At 39.0% G+C, this 13,809-nt stretch overlaps 2 protein-coding genes across 2 annotated transcripts; one reads left to right on the forward strand and one right to left on the reverse strand.

Moving 5' to 3' along the window:
- Positions 1 to 3,379: 3,379 nt before the first annotated feature.
- On the reverse strand, positions 3,380 to 6,482 carry LOC150027436 (uncharacterized). The gene is made up of 3 exons (XM_090302362.1): positions 4,907 to 6,482; positions 4,379 to 4,463; positions 3,380 to 4,067 (listed from the first exon to the last, which is right to left on the reverse strand). The coding sequence occupies exons 1-3, from the start codon at positions 6,480 to 6,482 to the stop codon at positions 3,380 to 3,382; spliced, it is 2,349 nt and encodes a 782-aa protein (XP_090158488.1).
- An 865-nt stretch (positions 6,483 to 7,347) lies between these two features.
- On the forward strand, positions 7,348 to 9,360 carry LOC150027437 (uncharacterized). Its single transcript, XM_090302363.1, has one exon. The coding sequence runs from the start codon at positions 7,348 to 7,350 to the stop codon at positions 9,358 to 9,360; it is 2,013 nt and encodes a 670-aa protein (XP_090158489.1).
- The last annotated feature ends 4,449 nt before the right edge of the window (positions 9,361 to 13,809 follow it).

The raw sequence follows: 13,809 nt of genomic DNA on the forward strand, positions 1-13,809 counted from the left end.
GAGGTGATATTTTATATATTAATATTCAGTTCTTGATTGATTATTGGTATTGTTGTTTTACTTTTAATTTTCCGTGACAAATTGAGAATCTTAAATCTGACCGGGAGGTATTTTTAGGGTTCGGACCTAAACAACAATACTTAACATATTTGAGTGCTAGGAATAGACTTGAAATGTTAATTGCTATTAAACGTTTGAGCTTCGTTCTAAGTTGTTCTTATAATTATGCGAGGGATCGATAGTTAGGGGACATTCTTAAGGATTTTATATGCGAGGAATCGATATAAATGATTTTTATACGGGCATCAATTTCAATCAAAGAACTTAATATTGACATGCTAATCAAAATACTTGAGAGTGAGAGAGATGAAACTAATCCTTATTTTTCCAATTGAAACAACTAATTCTTTGTTTGTTTTCTTATTGATCAGTGCCAACACAATTAATTCAAAACTCTTTTAATTGTTCTGTTTTTATATTTAGCGATTATTGTACTCGATAATTCACTGTTCCTTGTGGGATCGATATCCGTCCTTAGGGACAATTATTACTTTTGACAAACGCGGTGCACTTGCCGTAAAAAGTCATCAGTTATCAAAGGGCTAGGATTGGATAAGAAACTGTGGTCGGGTGGTGAATTTGGTTGGGCCGTGAGTGAGGAATTCGGAGCGGATGTTGGGATTGAATGTTGTTGGGCCGAGTAAGGTGTATTAGTGGAGGGAGCGTGTGTGGTTGGTGAGGCGGAAGTTGGTTTTGGTGTGGGCTGGATGATGTGAATGTAACTACAAGAACACATGATTCTTGACATTCTTAGGAACAACTTGAGCTGGATTTGAAAGGCACTTTACTTTAGAATTGGATCAATGTTCTAAATTCAAGAACTCACCAAAACTAAGCACCGACCAAGACTCATATTGAAGTCCATGTATTGTCAAATTGAATCAAAACAAAAGGAAAGAAGAACAAGAATTAAAACTGGACAGAATTAAGAAACTAGCTACTGAACCGAAAAAGAAACAAAGCACAAAGCTGGAAAACAGAATGTAAATGGTAGAAAATGAAGGAAACACATTAGGAAATGAAACTACCGAATGGAAAATTGAAGAAAGGAAAGAAGACACTTATATGAAGATGCTTGCTGGATTTTGAGGATTGGAAGAAGCCATTCACGCCACTTGGAACCTTGAACCAAGATAAGTGATGGAGTGCCACCACTTGAAGCTCACCATAGCTCACAAGATAAGGCAAAGAAGAGGAAGACTCAAAACTCACAAATTCTCTCCCAAATTGAGTATAGTCTCTCTACTATAAAATTCCAATCTGAATTGTGAAGGACCTAAGCCCTCCTTTTATAGGAGTAAGGGTTGGTCATTTACATAGCTTATTCCCTAAGCTACCCAAAAAACTCCTAAGATCACACCCCCCTTACTAAGCTCACTCCCCAAGCTTCTAGAATTTGCTAAACTAAAGCCTAAAGATGCTTTTACAAAAGAGGTGTCTCATGTTTCCCTCTAAGCACCTTTCTAAACATTATTCTATATTATTTACAATTTAAAAGAAACTATAAAGAGAGATATTTAATATGAAGCCTATTATTTGAGAGTTTGTAGACTTCTTTATCTTTAGGCTTGATCTTCTCTTTGACTTCTTTTAATTTGTGAGAAGACTAGAAGGAAGAACTTCAAATGTGTAGGTGAAAATCCTCTTCCTTCATTAATAAAATCCTCTCCTAGTGGATATCCATCACGGGACTGGTTTGTTTGAGTGGGTTAGGCTTGCATTAGGGTGGGTTTGGAGTGTTGGAAAGGGAAAATTGGTGACCGTTGTAGCATTAATGCCATATGGGTAGGTATTAATGGGGTGGTTGGCTGATGGGCTTATAGCTTTAGTGGAGTGTGGGTGGATTTTAATGTTCTTCTCTGCTGCATTTATGATATCAGAGGCACGTGGGTGGGTTAGTTGAGATGTGAAAGGTTGTGCGAGGTGGACACGTGTCGCTGGGAGAGGAATATGGCTGTTGTTAGGTGAAGAATCCGTGTGAGGGAGTGAAGTGTTAGAAGGGTTTAAGTTGTTTTGTCAGAGTTCAGAGTTGAGTTCTGAATCGTCTTGAGTGTCAGTAGGTGGGGAAAAATTGGGAGGGTTGGCACTCGGGTGGTGGGAGGTGGTATTTTTGTTGCCTGTGGTAAGGTTTAAGTAGCACGATATGGAAGACCGGGTGGATTTTAGATGAGGGAGGGAGGTCGAGTTCGTAAGCCACTTCTCCTATACGTTTGGTGATGCGGTATGGACCATAGTATTTTCGAGTGAGTTTGTGGTGAGGCTCGGAAGAGAGGGACCATTGTCGGTAAGCTTGGCGTCGCAACAACACCCAATCATTAACGTTGAAGATGTGATGGCGCCGTGATTTGTTTGCGATCTGAGCCATGCGACGTTGAGTTAGAGCAAGGGTGGTCTTCAACCGGTGCATTATCTGTGTGCGTTCTTCTAAGGTGGTGGCAAGAGCTGGTTCAGTTGTTGTGCCCGGAACGTAATCTGGTATGGAATGTGGAGGTCGCCCATACAGTGCTTGGAAAGGAGTGGTATTGATGGCGGTGTGGTAGGAAGAATTATACCAAAACTCAGCAAGGTGTAAGTACTTGTACCATGTCCTCGGATGGTCACTTGCGAAACAACGCAGGTAAATTTCTAATCCTCTGTTTATGACTTCTGTTTGCCCATCTGTTTGGGGATGATAGGCGGTGCTAAATTTCAGTTTGGTGCCTTGTACGTGAAAAAGTTGCTTCCAAAAATTGCTGAGAAAGAGTGGGTCTCTGTCGGAGATGATGGATTTGGGAACGCCATGCAACCTGCAAATCTCAACAGAAAAACGGTTAGCTAATTGGGTTGCGGTGAAGGAGGTGGGTAGTGCTATGAAGTGGGCAGATTTGGATAAACGGTCACATACAACCCATATGACCGTGTGGCCAAAAGATGAAGGTAATTGTGTTATGAAATCTGTGGTGAGCTCATCCCAAATTTGGGTGGGTGGGGGGATGGGTTGTAAAAGGCCTAAGGGTTTGGTGTTGATTGGTTTATTTTGTTGGCAAGGGAGGCATTGTTTGATGAAAGATTTAGCATCTCTATACATTCCAAGCCAGTAGAAGGATGCGGCTAGGCGAGCCATGGTGGCTTTAAGGCCCGAATGTCCAAAAGAAGGTGTGGCATGGAACTCGTGAAGCACGGTGGTCCGCAGAGATCCCAAGGCTGGCAAATAAGGTCTTCGGCCGTGATACAAAAGGTGGTTTTGAAAGGTATAGTCTCTGTTTTGAGTAGTTGTGACTTTCTGAACTTCTTGTTTCCCAGATTCTGATTGGTAATATGTTTTTAATTGCATGAGGATTTATGGGATTGGGGAAGAGATGGCCAAAAAAACAGAAGTGGGTGGCTGAGATAGGAAATCAGTTGCTTGATTGTGGCGGCCTGGGCGGTACAGTATCTCAAAACTATACCCAATGAGTTTGGTGGCCCATTTTTGCTGCTCTGGTGTAGAACATGCCTTGGTAAGTAACCCCTTAAGACTTTGTTGATCTGTGATAATTTGAAAATGAGTACCAATTAGGTAGTGTCTCCATTTTTTTACTGCTTCAGTGATTGCAAGCATTTCTTTGACATACACTGAACTATTCTGCATTTTGGGACAGAGCTTCTTGCTGAAGAAAGCAATGGGATGTCCAACTTGGGAAAGAACCGCGCCTATGGCAGAATTGGAGGCATCCGTTTCAACCACAAACTGAAGAGAGAAATCTGGAAGATGCAGTACAAGAGGTGTAGTTAGGAATTTCTTAAATTGTAAAAAGGCCTTTTGTGCCTCTTCATTCCATGTAAAAACTCTGAATTTTAGTAAATCCGTGAGTGGAGTGGCAAGAGTGGCATAACCGCGTATAAATTTGCGATAAAACTCGGTAACTCCTAAAAAAGCTCGGAGAGTGGTGAGGGAGGTGGGTTTGGGCCAAAGCAGGATGGCCTGGATTTTGTCTGGGTCAGGGGCCACAGTCCCTCCTTGAATGATATGGCCCAAATAGGAAACCCTAGGTGTTGCAAACATGCACTTGGATTCTTTGACAAAAAATTGGTTGTCTTGAAATAATTGGAGAATAATGGTGAGGTGTTGGATATGTTCGGGCATGAATTTTTACTGTAAATCAGAATGTCATCAAAGAAAACTAGCTCAAATTGCCTTAGATGTGGTCTTAAGAGGTCATTCATGGTCGCTTGAAAGGTAGAAGGGGCATTAGAAAGCCCAAACGGCATAACTAGAAACTCATAATGACCATCGAAGGTTCAAAAAGCATTTTTATGGCAATCAGTGGAGTGTACTTGGATCTGGTGATATCCAGACCTTAAATCCAACTTAGTTAACACTCTGGCTTCTCTTAGCTCATCCAGTAATTCATCAATAGTTGGAATGGGAAATCTATCTTTCACTGTAATAGCATTCAAAGCCCTGTAATCAACACAAAATCTCCACGACCCATCTTTTTTTTTATAAGGATAACCGGTGAAGAGAAAGGGCTATTGCTTGGGCGAATAAGCCCTTCTTCTAGCATTTCTTGGATGAGTGAAGTCATGGTATGTTTATGGGCATGTGGGTAACGGTAGGGCTTGATATTTACTGGTGGAGAATTTGGTAGTAGGGGTATTCGGTGGTTGTGTGGGCGGTCTGGGGGTAGGCCGTGGGGAGTGGAAAAAACTGATTGGTAAGTGTGAAGGAGGTTGGTAACGTGAGGGTTGATACTAGATGGTGGTGGAGCATGGGAAGGGGGGTCCGGTTGGAAGACTAAGAGATGAAAAGATGATACGGACTTGGTGTGTAATAGGTGACAAATGTTGGTGGCCGAAACATGGTTATTTAAAAGCTTAGTGGTACCTCGTAGAGTGATGGGGAGGCCATTGTGGGTGAAAGAGAGTTGAGGTGTGGAGAAATCTGCTTGTATGGGTCCCAGAGAACGTAACCAGTCCACGTCAAGGACTACATCAACACCTTCAATAGGGATTAAGTAGAAAGGTATGGAGAAACAATGTTGTTGAATGGAAACGGTGATGTTGGGGCATATAGATGAGCAATGTATTTTCTCACCATTGCCAACCATTATGGAGAAGGGTGTGATTGGGAGAGTATAAAGGTTAAGAAACAAGGCAAGGCGAGGTTGGAGGATATTATGAGAGCTGCCTGTGTCGATTAAGATAGTGACTGGAAGACTGGCAATGTGGCCTTGGAACTTAAATGTGTGTGTTGAAGGTGTACCTGATAATGCTTGAAGAGATAGGTGGATGTGAGAGGCGTCCATGGTTACTTGGTCATTATCTAAGGTGGAAAGGGTATCGGGTGGTGTATCTGATGGGCCTTCATCTCCCAGCAACAACAAAAAACATTTGGTTGCACATTTGTGACCAGGAAAAAACTTTTCATCACAATTGTAACACAGTCCCGCTGCTCTTCTCTCTTGAAGTTGGGCTGAAGTAAGTTTTTTTATAGGTAGAGGTGATGATGTGGATGGTGTAGCTGGTTGAAGAAAAGGGGGTCGGGGTGGGGGTAACAAGTGTTGTGATGGCTGAGGCAGAATGGTTGAGGAGCGTATAAAATGCTTGGTGTCATTATTCTTGGATTCCAAGAGTTTGGCAAGACCCATGGCTTGGGTGATGGAAGTAGGTTGGAGCACCGCTATCTCACGTCTGATTTCTGGAATAAGGCCTGAGATGAAACAGTTTAGGATCATTTCTGGAGTGAGACCTAAAACCCGATTGCATAGCTTTTCAAATGTTCTCTGGTACTCAGTAACAGTGCCATTTTGACGTAATTTGAACAGTTCTGCTTGATGATTAGCATAAGTGGAGGGCCCAAAACGTAGTTCTAGTGCACGGCCGAAGGAAATCCAATCACTGAGTTGGTGATTTTGATACATCCACTTGAACCAACTTAAAGCATCACCACGCATATAAAAAGTCGCCATGTTTAAGCGAGACTCCCAAGCTATGTTATAAAATTGGAAAAACTGATCAGCTTGAAAGAGCCAATCCAGGGGATCTGAGCCATCAAAAAATGAGAGTTGTAATTTGGGTGGTCTAGGCATGGTTGGGAGCAGAGGGGGAGAAGAATGTGGTGGGGGAAAGATGGTTGGAGTGGTAGATGTGGTAACGTTAGAGCCTGATGGTGGGATAGGTGATGTCGTCTCTACAGGAAAAGGTATAGGAGGGTTTGGAGCTTGGTCATTGTGTTGAAAAAGAGTTGTAGGTATGGCAGTTAAAAGGGTGTTGATGGTGTGGGTGAGAGTTTCATGTTTTGTTTCCAAAGCTATTTGGCGGTTTTCTAAGGATTGATGGAGGCTATTGTATTGATTTTCATGATGTTCATGGGTGTTATGGAGTTGGGTTTGGAGGTTAACTAATTTTTCTAGAATGGACTGTAAAGTTTCATCTAGGTCTTTGTTTGGTTTAGGAACCATGGCAACTCTCAATGAAAGCACCAATTGATACGCGGTTGCTTAAAAACCAAAAAAGAGAAGACGATTGAACACCTGGGTGATGGACAGGGATGAAGACTCCCTGGAAAACAACTATTAAAATTTAAAACAAAAAACTCCTTGTCCTTTTCTTTTATCAATGGTCTTATAAAGACCATTTCTGGTAGACAGCTGGCCTAAGCTAACAGAATTCCAAAACAACAAAATCTTTTCAGATCCTCACAACCAGACAAAAACATAAATAACCCTAGATGATGAAATCTTTTAACCATGTGGGCTTGGATATCTTTCCAGCAAGGTACAACTTAGACTAGAACAATAGACACCATTGCCTATGCTCCCCCTTAGTCCTGCACTTTGGCAGCTGCTAAACAACACCTAAGCCACAAAGAACAACAAAAAAACATGAAAACTGCAGCAGCAAAACTGGCTGGAAGAGAAACAAGCTCCCAAAAACAACCCAAAGAAAGAACAGATGCTCCAAAAGCCTCCTTAAAAAAAACTTTGCGCAGCTCACACCAGTTGGCACTCCAAATCATATAGATCCCATTCTGCATATAAGCATTGTTGTTTTGACAGCAAGGACTCAACAAAATAAGCAAGGCAACTGTTGGAAATTCTGTTTTTTTAACTGTATGTTATTCTGTTTTAATTCTGTTTTAATTGTTGATTTAATATTTCTATGTAACTACTCATAAAATTTGTTAAGAGTTTGTTACTGCAGTTATTTTAAATGTAATTGTTAGCAAAGATAATAAAATATCTTCCTCTGAAATATTCTAAAAAACCAACAATTGGTATCAGAGCTATCTTCTTGAGGGATCTGTGAGGTTAGTAGAGTGCATCAATGGAAGGAGGTTTCAATTTTTCAGCTATGGCACCACCTGTCTTTGATGGAGACAATTATCAAATGTGGGCTGTTCGCATGGAGACCTACCTAGAAGCATTGGATTTATGGGAAGCTGTAAAAGAGGAAATTCAGTCCCTTCCAGAAAACCCTACTGTGGCACAAATAAAATCACATAAGGAAAAGAAGATGAAAAGATCAAAGGCAAAAACATGTCTATTTGTAGTTGTATCTCCTATGGTATTCACAAGGATAATGTCCTTGAAGTCAACAAAAGAAATCTGGGATTACCTCAAGGCAGAATATGAAGGTGATGAGAGGATTCGTGGAATGCAAGTGCTGAATCTAATCAGGGAGTTTGAATTGCAGAGAATGGAGGAGTCAGAATCTGTAAAAGAGTACTCTGACAGACTTCTAAGCATTGCCAGCAAAGTGAGGTTGCTTGGATCTGTGTTAAAAGATTCAAGAATTGTGGAAAAACTGCTTGTAACTTTTCCAGAGAGGTTTGAAGCCACCATAACAACCCTAGAGAACACAAAGGACCTATCAAAAATTTCTCTTGCAGAGCTCTTAAATGCTTTACAAGCACAAGAACAAAGAAGAGCCATGAGACAAGATAGAGCAATAGAAGGAGCCTTAATAGCCAATCATAAAGGTGGCTGGAGAAACCAAGGTAGCCAGATCAAGCAGAACCAACAAGAAAATGGAGAAGTTGTTGCACATAATAACCACAAAAGGAGAAATTACCCTCCTTGTAAGCATTGCAACAAGTTAGGTCATCCACCGTTTAAGTGTTGGAGAAGACCTGATGCTAAGTGCAACAAGTGCAATCAACCTAGGCATGAAGCAGTCATTTGTAGAAACCAAAGTGAGCAACAAGAGGTAAACCAAAGTGAGCAACAAGATGTAAATGCTCAATTTGCAAATGAGGAGGAGGATGTACTTTTCGTTGCAACTGGTTTCGCCAACAATATTTCAAGTGCATCTTGGCTAATTGATAGTGGATGCACAAATCACATGACTTATGACAAAAAACTTTTCAAGGAGTTGAAGCCTTCAAAAATCACAAAGGTCAAGATAGGCCATGGGGGTCACATTTCAGTAAAAGGAATAGGAACCATTGCTGTAGCAACACATTCAGGTACTAAAACTATTACTGATGTGTTATATGTACCTAACATAGACCAAAATTTATTGAGTGTTGGTCAGTTGCTACAAAAAGGCTTCAAGGTGTTTTTAGAAGATAACCACTGTTTGATCAAGGATGCTATAGGACAAGATTTGTTCAAGGTACAAGTGAGAGGCAAAAGTTTCTCATTAGATCTATTTCAGGAGGAGCCGTCTAATCAAGGACTTCTCAAGATGCAAAAATCTGAAATAGAAGACGATCCACCAATTAAAGGCAATCGATTACTCTCTAACATATATCATAGATGTAACGTTGCAATATGTGAACCTGTGGATCACAAAGAAGCTGCGGATCACAAAGAACCTGTTGATCACAAAGAAGTTATCAATGACCCAAAGGCAGAAAAGGCAATGGAGGAAGAGGTATATATGATTGAGAAGAACAAAACTCGGGAGCTTGTTGACATACCTCGAGATAGAAAGGTACATCAAATGGATGTCAAGTCAACATTCCTAAATGAATTTCTTAAAGAGAAAATTTTTGTTGAGCAACCTAAAGGTTTCATTGTGGAAGGAAAAGAAGACAAAGTTTATAAGTTGTCTAAAGTTATTTATGGCTTAAAAGATGTTCCCAGAACATGGCATAACCGAATTGATGATTATCTTATCAGCTTAGGCTTTGACAAAAGTCTTTTAGAATCTGCACCTTATGTCAAATCAAAAAGTGTTGAATGGAGATTATGCAAAGCGAGGATGAAAAAAATAAAAATTGCAGATTTGTTTACCAAGCCACTTCCAGCCAACAAGTTTGAGTTCTCAAGACAGAAGATTGGAATTTGCAGTTCAAAAAATCAAGGAGGAGTGTTGGAAATTCTGTTTTTTTAACTGTTTGTTATTCTGTTTTAATTCTGTTTTAATTGTTGATTTAATATTTCTATGTAACTACTCATAAAATTTGTTAAGAGTTTGTTACTGCAGTTACTATAAATGTAATTGTTAGAAAAGATAATAAAATATCTTCCTCTGAAATATTCTAAAAAACCAACAGCAACCAAGGCAGAGTTGGCATGGGCTTGACCTGCAGTGTCTACTACTACACCCTGCATCATCCATACTTGTACCACTAGAGAACCTTTTATTTAACCAACCACTTAGAAACCTTCCAAAAGCAACAACATCCTACAAAACCCTTACCAATTACCTACAAAATTTTAATACAGTGTGGTTTAAATTCTATAAAGCAAGAAATTACGCAGATTAGTTACACAAATCTCCTTGTAAAACCAGTGAGGAAGTGCCAAACACCTAGCTTCTATCTACTTAAGTTCCATTTTGCTTAAAGATTCAATTCAATGTTGAATCCATTTATTATAATAATTCAAAATCCATATGGCACTTTTCTATTGACTCCTATTGCACTGAAATCAGATCACATGTTGTGGGCAGACGACTTGTTTGATTTAATTGTTCATATATTGTTGACTCCTTGTGCATTTGCATTTAACTAGAGTTGTTTAGCTTAGTTAAAGTCATATATCATATATTCACAAATTAATTAGGCTTAGCTGAAACTTCATTGGCTAAAGAAGATAGCAAGCCCCAACCACTTCACGGACTATTTCCATTGTCAGACTTAGAATGAATAAAATCCACAGTAAATACAATTGAACTAGCTCAAAATCAGAGCGAACTAAAACCACAAAAATAAACATAAACCTAAATGACAATTAAAAACTCCTAAACTAACCTTTCACTCACTGCGAAAATAGCAAAAGCGCTCTCATCTCAACTTTTACCACCACCGCCACTTAGAAAACCTACGACGCACCATTGAAAGCACAAAGAATGAAAATCAGAGACAATGAGATGAGAAGGATAGTGAAATGAGAGCAAAATTTTCTTACGATTTGCAATGGCACCAACTGAAATGCAAGAGTGAAATACGAGATTGATAGGGATTTAGGAAAAAAAATGAGAGAGTGAAATCAGATAGTGAAATGAGAGAGGGAAAACTTTTGGTAAAGTTAGTTTCAAAACCTAATCATTACGATGACTGTGCGCGTACCACACGCAACCAGTGACAATAAAGCAAGGGCTCAGACGTACCTGCCACCTAAGCTTAGAGACGGTAAAGCCCACTCCCAATGTTGGCTACTCCATTGTCATCGACGACCAAGCCCTTACTCCCTTTCTCAAGCTTCATGTGCACACCGTTGACACGATGGGTGCAGCTACGGTTGTAGAGTCCAATCCACTGTAGAGTCCGTCCAGCACTAGCAAAAACCTCTAGACGTTGGTTGTGCGTGCGTCAACTCCTTCAATTTTTTCTTCTTTGCATCTACTTTTGTCTGATTTGCTTCTCCATGGCCCACTCTTTGATGCATGTCCTTCTCGCATCCCTTTGTGGACGCCATAGTGAAGTCTAATAACGTTTATCACCTAAGGGAGGGACGCTTATATTTGGTCTCTATTTTATTGTTTTCTTGTAGTGCATGTTAGTCACTTATGGCTGAACACATTATTATTGACATTAGTCACTCTTGGTTTAACACTGAGTATTCTTGACACTAATCACTTCTAGGACAACACAGATATAAAATATGAGTGATCAATATATCACATGTTTTCGTTCACTAGAGAGGGTAACGAATTTTGACGTACACAAAGTTTAAGCTCTCTATTAGTAAGTAGGAATGAACACGAGCCATGTTCTTACAAAACTTTAGGGTACACAAAATTATAAGATTTCAACACTTGCAAAAGTATGACTCACTTTCTTAGACGTAGAAGACATTCTATGTTTCTTCAGGATTAAGCTTTGGAATATTTTCCATGTGTGTGTCAACATGAAGTCTTGGTGTGTAGTTATTATCTAAGTGATCTTCAATTAACTTATCAGACGGAGTGGAATTTGTTTTTCACTTCACGTATTGCAAACATTAGGCTTATTATTCTTCATATATTATAAGCATTAGTGATGGAGGACCATCCGGAATTACACATATTGGACCTTTAACTAGGGCCATGACTAGAAGCAGAATGGAAGAAGAAGAAGAAGTTTAGAAAATTCTATTTTTGTCGAGAATTAATTTTTAACTTTTCTTCCAAATTTCCTAGTCTGATAAAATTGTAAAGAATAGTATATGATTTTATTTGGGCTTTTATTTGGGCCATGTATTGGGCCTATTAGAATAGGAAGTAGAGAGTCTAGCTATGGTTATAGTTGGACCTCTTTAAGCTCATTTGCAACCCTAGACCTTTTGGAGAGGGTTCTAAAGAGGCATGAAAGGCAACTACATAGCAAGGGAAGTGTGAAGGGCCAGCTAGACAACCAACATGGGAACCATAACTGCAACATGGTTGCACCTCAATGGAGAGAATCCTCTCCACTCACAAGCCACCACTTGTCACTCCATGAATGGAGAATATTTGCTCCAATTAGAGAGTGCCATTTGTCAAGCTAGGAGTGAAGAGTATTTTTAGATTTTTGGCACCATTTAGGCTATAAATAGAGGTGCTCAACCCATGTCTTTTCTAGCTTTGATTGACTAATGAATTGCTGCATGAATTCAACCTTAATTGTCTCTTAGCTCTCTCCTAGTTAGCACTTTTGTAACAAGGATTCTCTTAGAAGTTTGCCTCACATCTTCTAAGCATATTTTCCCTATTTGATTTCACCTTCATCCATGGTTCAACTTCAACCATAGAACTCATAAATCTGCCCCACCTTCTACAACAAAGAACTAAACTAAAAGAAACAATACAAATCAAGCTAGAATTGCATCAACTAGATTTGTTTTATTTAGCACATAGTCATAATTACAATTAGGTAGACTATTTCCCTCTGGAAGCATATCCTTACACAACTGAAACAATTCCGTGAAGCTTTTGTCAGCCCATCCATTTATTGCCTTCAAATTCATCAATCTTAAACCGTCGACAACCGTGTGAAGTTAGTTGATCCAGGATACAATGGAGTTTCTGCATCACTTGACATACTTGCATATCCACGCGTTTCTACAAAAGACTCAACTCCCACATCACGAATAATGTCCTCTAATCGATCATCATCTACATCATCATGTACTGCATCATCCATGGTGGACCTCGCATATTCTTCAGTTACGGAAACACGTGGTAAATTTAATAATTCACCATGCCATGTCCAAGTTGTATAATATCGAAGAAATCCATCACATAGAAGGTGCTCCCTGATTATCTTAACATCCAATATCCTTCCATTCAAATAGTTAACACACGAACACCTGATCTTTGCTCCATCATGACCACTATTATTCGCGTTATGTTGCGCAAATTGTATAAATTCTTCTACTCCTCTTTTGTGCTCATCACTTATGCGAACAAAATTAATCCAATTTTGATCCATTATATTCTGTAATAGTCATTCATGTGTTTTCTAATAAGTGTTCTATCTCACATGTTTGTGGAGGGTCGAACACCCCCAGACTCAGTACCAGCACGTGTCAATTACCGAGGGTCGAACACCCTCGAACTCAATACCAACACGATAATTCTATTCTAAACTAACAACTAACATAATATAAATTAATAATAAATAGAAATTATAATAAATACTAAATAATATAAATTAAAAAACCTTAAATTAATTATAAATATTAAATAATATAAATCTATCTACCATCTAGTGATTTAATAATTCTATTCTAACCTAAAAACCTAAATAATATAAGATTTAAAAAATACAAATTATAATAAATAAATAAAAAAAAATTAATAACATTAAAAAATGTAAAAAATTTAAAACACACAAACCTTGTGCGTGAAGTCAACGGTAGTAGTGAAGAGCGGCGCGGGACAGGCGCAACGACAGAGTAAGACGACAACAACGACGAACAAGGCACAGTAAAACCCAAATAAAAGCTTGCCATTGAAACAATGACCTTTTAGCAATGGTAGCAAACATACAAAAACCAATGGTGAAGAAGAAGACAGGAAGACAATGCTTACCAATGACACAAAGACAATGCACAGAAGAGAGGAAGCACAAAATAGAAACGAAGCGCCAGAGAAAGTAAATTATGAAAATGTAAGTGGCGCACTTAAGAGTTAGGGTAAAAAATGTTTTACGAATGAGACTATTTGTAATAGCCGCATTCTTAAATCAAACACTTTGATTTAAGAATGCGGCTATTACAAATAGTCACATTCTTAAATAAAGTTAATTTAAAAAATATCACCGTATTTTGAATGACGGTGTCTGACTGTAAAAATGCATTAAATAAATAGTCATTATTTTTATATTTTGCACTAGTGTGTATTTAAGACATCATATTTTTGTTCTAACAAACTTTA

The sequence above is a fragment of the Phaseolus vulgaris genome, chromosome 5 (assembly GCF_051622355.1).
Source record: "Phaseolus vulgaris cultivar YP4 chromosome 5, ASM5162235v1, whole genome shotgun sequence".
NCBI classification, from domain to species: domain Eukaryota; kingdom Viridiplantae; phylum Streptophyta; class Magnoliopsida; order Fabales; family Fabaceae; genus Phaseolus; species Phaseolus vulgaris.